Here is a 1,167-nt window from a genome sequence, read left to right as displayed (position 1 = left end):
CGGGATTCTTCTTCTTAATAAAAATTAATCCGGTAATCCGTGATCCCGGGTTTCGGCACCAGATACGTGATAGCGGGTTATAAAATCAAAAAAAAAGGAAAGAAGGAACAAGAAAATACACTCACGGTTGCTGATAATAGACTGCTTTATTCTCTCAGTAATCCTACATTTATAGATTCTCGAGTTGTTGACAGATGGAGTTAGGTATTAAGATTTATACTACACAGTCTGTAAATATAACTTATATAAATATATATATATATAACTTCGACTGAAGTTGTGACTATACTATATATAAAATACTATATATTTTAAATCTATTTTTTGTTAAGTTGCTAGTTTTTCTACAATGTGTATATATATTTATTTTGTTTGTAGGATGATTGGAATAGCGTTCCTAGTTTTATGCCTTACATTGTTGGCCTATATGATAAAATGGATTTATGATAGGAGTACATATTGGGAAAAAAAAGGAATAAAGTGTCTACCGGCAATTCCTTTTTTCGGAAATTTATTACCTATGGCTTTAAATAAAAAAAGTATAGCTGAGATTATGGAAGATATCTATAATTCATTTCCAGACGAACCAGCCATTGGGTAAATAAAAAGTTCATATTTATTTTGTATTAATTAAATGGATTGTTTCAGGAACCCTATTTTGAATATTCACTTAAAGTTTATGTGAAACAGTAATATGATTTAATTTTTTTTTAAAAAATAACTCATTATGCATTTAATTTTGTTTACAAATCGATAAATAAATTTAATGTTTTAAATGATAATTTAAAGATACTATGAATTTATGACACCACGACTTCTTATTCGAGATAATGAATTGGTTCAAAAAGTATTGGTCAAAGATTTTGGACATTTTGTTGACCATGGATTTGAAGTAGATGTAAAAAAGAATCCTTTATTCGACGAACTTCTTGTGATGACTGGAAACAAATGGAGAGCATTCAGGTAACTTTAAAGTTTTTCAATTGTAACTTTAGAAAAAATCAATATTAATTAAATAAAATGGGAAAGAGATAGTATTAAGTATTAATTATTACATTTTAAAATTAATTATCTCCTTACTGTGTGTAAACTTATTCATAGTGCTCAAGTATAGGTGTATAAAAAATGTTGATTTAATTTTGAGATGATTATATTTTAAATTAAATA

At 26.6% G+C, this 1,167-nt stretch overlaps 1 protein-coding gene across 3 annotated transcripts in view; it reads left to right on the top strand.

Annotated features, from left to right (window-relative positions):
- Positions 1-1,167, top strand: part of LOC106690281 (cytochrome P450 9e2) — a 54,613-nt gene that overhangs the window by 41,044 nt on the left and 12,402 nt on the right. For all 3 annotated transcript variants that reach the window (XM_067050729.1, XM_067050730.1, XM_067050728.1), the window contains exons 2-3: positions 379-597; positions 790-963. In XM_067050729.1, the coding sequence (XP_066906830.1) occupies positions 380-597; positions 790-963 (392 nt within the window). In that variant the 5' untranslated portion in view covers position 379. The remainder of the gene's footprint in view (positions 1-378; positions 598-789; positions 964-1,167) is intronic.

The sequence above is a fragment of the Halyomorpha halys genome, unplaced genomic scaffold, assembly GCF_000696795.3.
Source record: "Halyomorpha halys isolate HHAL.00 unplaced genomic scaffold, Hhal_1.1 Scaffold1638.1, whole genome shotgun sequence".
Taxonomy (NCBI): Eukaryota; Metazoa; Arthropoda; class Insecta; order Hemiptera; family Pentatomidae; genus Halyomorpha; species Halyomorpha halys.
Note: the sequence above shows the minus strand (reverse complement) of the source record. Positions and strands in the feature narration are given on the sequence as shown.